At 40.0% G+C, this 3,759-nt stretch overlaps 1 protein-coding gene across 1 annotated transcript in view; it reads right to left on the minus strand.

The window, feature by feature from the left end:
* LOC138056401 (twinfilin-1-like) overlaps window positions 1–3,759 on the minus strand; it is a 14,996-nt gene continuing 11,237 nt past the window's right edge. The window contains exons 7-10 of the mRNA XM_068902186.1: window positions 3,683–3,759; window positions 3,271–3,424; window positions 2,377–2,498; window positions 1–528 (exon numbers count right to left, since the gene is read on the minus strand). The exon at window positions 3,683–3,759 is cut by the window's right edge and continues 49 nt beyond it. Coding sequence (XP_068758287.1) covers window positions 367–528; window positions 2,377–2,498; window positions 3,271–3,424; window positions 3,683–3,759 — 515 coding nt within the window. The 3' untranslated portion in view covers window positions 1–366. The remainder of the gene's footprint in view (window positions 529–2,376; window positions 2,499–3,270; window positions 3,425–3,682) is intronic.

Consider the following 3,759-nt stretch of genomic DNA (forward strand, 5'->3'; position numbering starts at 1 on the left):
TACAACAAAGGAGGCTTTATTTTCTCAAAGGGGTCTATAGTTACAAAAATTCGCAGGTATGTACCACGTCCTAACTTTGTTGCTTGCAAACTTTCAAAAACACAAATTTTTTTCATTTTCGAATAATCCAACCCTTCCTGTGGTCGTAAAATGAAAATCGTTATGAAGGACAATGCGATACAGCAGATATCGACATCGAAGAACGTCACGCGATATCGACATCTAATATCGGATAGGTGGGCTTTGGAATCGCTTTGTACGAAACTAGCTTTCGAATTATAAACGCAGCATCTCTTGTGAATATTTTCCACGAATTTTTCAATTAAAAAGAATAAAATACAGAAAATCTTGAAAAGCAAATTATCCCTAATTCGTCGTTGGACTCGGCGAATTGTGAATCCTTCGGGGACCGCGACTTCCAGCAGGTTTCGGGGGCTTGGCGAACTTTTGTCGGATGATGTCTTTTCTGGGGTGAAGCTCGTCCTGGAGGAAGTCTTGATTCAGCTCGCGAGGTTCTGATATTTCAAGCTAAAAAGAAACAATAGTCCGTCGTTGTAAATAAACAGGATTTAAACAATTTTCTGAGTGAGTACCATTATAGTTGGAGCTCATCAATGGGAATTTCTATCTTCCATACTTGGCATAAGAGTCAACCATTTCCCGAGAAGATTTATTTAAAGAACGACTCCCTTGGGAGATTCAGCACGCCCACTGTTGCATACGCCAATCTCCCAAGGGAGATTCAGCACGCCCACTGTTGTAAGAGCCAATGAAAACAAAGCTATCATAGCGTCAAGAGAAATATGGTACTTTTCGTAGGAAAAACCTGTTTCTAAAAATAAACTTACTCGGGAAAGGCTTGAGTCAAGGAATTAGTGGAGATAGTTCCTGGTAAGATCCAATGATAATTCTTTCGTCCGAATCGACCCTTAAAGCGCTACTATGATCAAAAAATTCAAAATTTAGAGATTTGATTTTTATCCAGAGGTTGTTTACTTTGAGTGTAGGTTTTTGACTTCACGGTCCGCCATTACTCCCGTTACAAACTGACCGACTGGACCTCAGAGAGTTGGATCTAGGGAAAAGTGACGTCATTTACTCACTTGCTTAAAGTGGTACTACGACCAAAAAAAAACTTTTGTTTTTCCTTTGGATTTCAAAACTATGTTAACTAAACACTAACTCACCCAAGTTTTAAGTTCTGATTTTAAAAAGACACCTGTTTATTTTAGCTGGAATTTTCTTATTTATTGGTCCGCCATTACTAACTTTAAAATCTTGAGAGAGCTGGGTCGAGGAGAAAATGACGTCAAACACTCACTCGTTTAAGAATGCAAGGCGTGTGTACGCGGCCTAATTAATATGCAGCACGGTAGTTTCGGGCTTAAAGACTTTTCAACCCGTGTTTTGCTTATATAATAAATTGCGTTTACACGCTGAAATTTTAAGCTAGTGAGTAAATGACGTCATTTTCTCTAGATCCAACCCTCTGAGGTCCAATCGGCCAGTTTTGAACGTGAGTAATGGCGGACCATGAAATCCAAAACTTACACTCAAAATAAACAGCCTTTGGATAAAACTCAAAGCTCAAAATTTTGCCAGTTAGGTGTTAAGCGAACACGCTTTCAAAATCTGAAGAAAAAAAGGAAATGATTTTTTGATCATAGTACCACTTTAAAATTTCAGCGTGTAACGCAGCTTGGTAAATACGCAAAACACGAGTTTAAAAGTCTGAAAGCCCGAGACTCCCGTTCAGCCGCGAACACGCATAGCATTCTTAAACTATTGAGTCTTTGACGTCATTTTCTCCTCGAACCAGCTCCCTCAAGATTTTAAAGTTAGTAATGGTGGACGGTTAAAATAAGCAGGTTTGAAAATTGGGTCACTCACTGTTTAGTTAACATTGTTTTGAAATCCAAATAAAAACAATAATTAATTTCTTGGTCATAGTATCAGTTTAAAATAGAAACGTTGGATAGTTAGGTAATTCAAAGAATCTGAAATACAAAAACGGGCGAAGTATTAAAAAACCGGATTGGTATAAACAGCCTTACAGTAAAAAGAAAGAATACGAAGTTCACTGTTTTGTGACCAATATGTCGTAAAAACATTAAATTTGTTCCTTTCTTCTTTTTGTAGAATACGACGCTATGTCCCCTTGGTTAAAAAAAAAACTTTGATTGCAAGACTTTCCCAGCAATGTTTAATCTTGAAATTGAATGGATGGATAATATCTGAATTTTGGAGAGTATAAACATACTCTCCAAAATTCAAGATCTCTTCTGTCCTCATATGTGGAAATATCATTGTTGCGTTCCTTTGCCTATCTTATCATTTGAGAAAATGTCTGCGACAAGTTTAGATTTTGAGACCGACCTTTCGCGCTATAGTCATTCCAACTCTGTCAGTAGCTACATCCAGTAAAGGACCCTTGCATGTGGAATACAGCATGCGGTCCTTGATGGAACACTTGTATCCTGGCATAGAGTACACGAATACTGCAATGGAAAGAAAGGTTTGAAAAGTTTGGCAAAGATTAGAGATGCAAAACCATATGGCCATTTTAAATTTCCCCGATTCTGCGGTGAAGGCAATAAGCGATATCCTTCTTCTATTCACTTTTTGCACAATCCCATAATACACCTCTTTTAGCCCCGCCCCCCCCCCCCAAAAAAAAAATGCATATTTCTCCTTGGAAGCCAGTGGAAATGCTTCTTAAGGCTCCTAGCTGTCCTTGGGGGGGGGGGGGGAGGGGGAGGGGGGAGGGGAGTTAAAAGAGTTGTATTAGGAACGTTGAGTGAACAAACATGTTAAAAGGCGGCATGGTCCGTTTTAACCTGTGGTTTGGATTTTTTTCCGGTTGTAAAGGATTCAATTCCACCATGCTCTGTAAATAACCAACTGGTTGCCTCCCGCCAGTTGGGGTTCCAAGGCCGTAGCTAGCGGAGGGGCAAGGAGGGGAGTTGCTTACGGGAGGTGTCCGCTTATGGGAGGTTAAACAAAAAAAGAGCAATAGAGGGCATATAATGCACCACAACAAGTCTTTCAAAGCTTTTAAATTAAGACAACTGGTAATTGTGTTTCAAGGTGTAGACAGGCCAAGCACGACTCCTGTTGGTGAAGATAGGAAAGTCCAAGACCTCAGAGCTTTGATCTAACAAGTACGTCTGTCAAAGAACTCCCTTTTCTATATGAAATCTGGGGAGAGCTTTTAAAAGGTTTCTCTTCGTAAGGTGTCCGTTAGTCGAGGTTCGACTGTAGTTCCCTTACCTATGGACTCCATGTAATCTCCCTCAAACGTGTGTTTGAACAGATAAAAGATATATCTCCCCTTGTCATCTGGGACATGTTTCGTGAGGTCATTTGGAGCAACATCCTCCTTGGCGTCAGCCAACACAATCGTTTCATTTTCGGTGTTAAGCTCCTATGGAGTGAAATAACAACGGCGTAATATTTAACATCTGAAGGATATAAGGCTTGAGAAGAATTTTGTGTCGCGTCAGTGAGCAAGTGAGACACAAAAAATTGGTGTCAGTCGACGGAGTTGATAGAAGTAACTTGACCACAGCGTTGCCAACAATTAAGAATTAGCCCCCCTTCGTCGTAGCGAAGGGTTGATTATCAACGAAAGTAACTGGTATTTGATGACCAAAGCAGTTATCAAAACCTTTTCGTCACTTACTAATTGCACCAAGCTCAATTTCTTCTCGTTAAGTTCCGCCAATTTCGCCAGAGCTTCCTCTGATACAGGGAATTGTA

The sequence above is a fragment of the Montipora capricornis genome, chromosome 7 (assembly GCF_036669925.1).
Source record: "Montipora capricornis isolate CH-2021 chromosome 7, ASM3666992v2, whole genome shotgun sequence".
In the NCBI taxonomy this organism is placed as follows: domain Eukaryota; kingdom Metazoa; phylum Cnidaria; class Anthozoa; order Scleractinia; family Acroporidae; genus Montipora; species Montipora capricornis.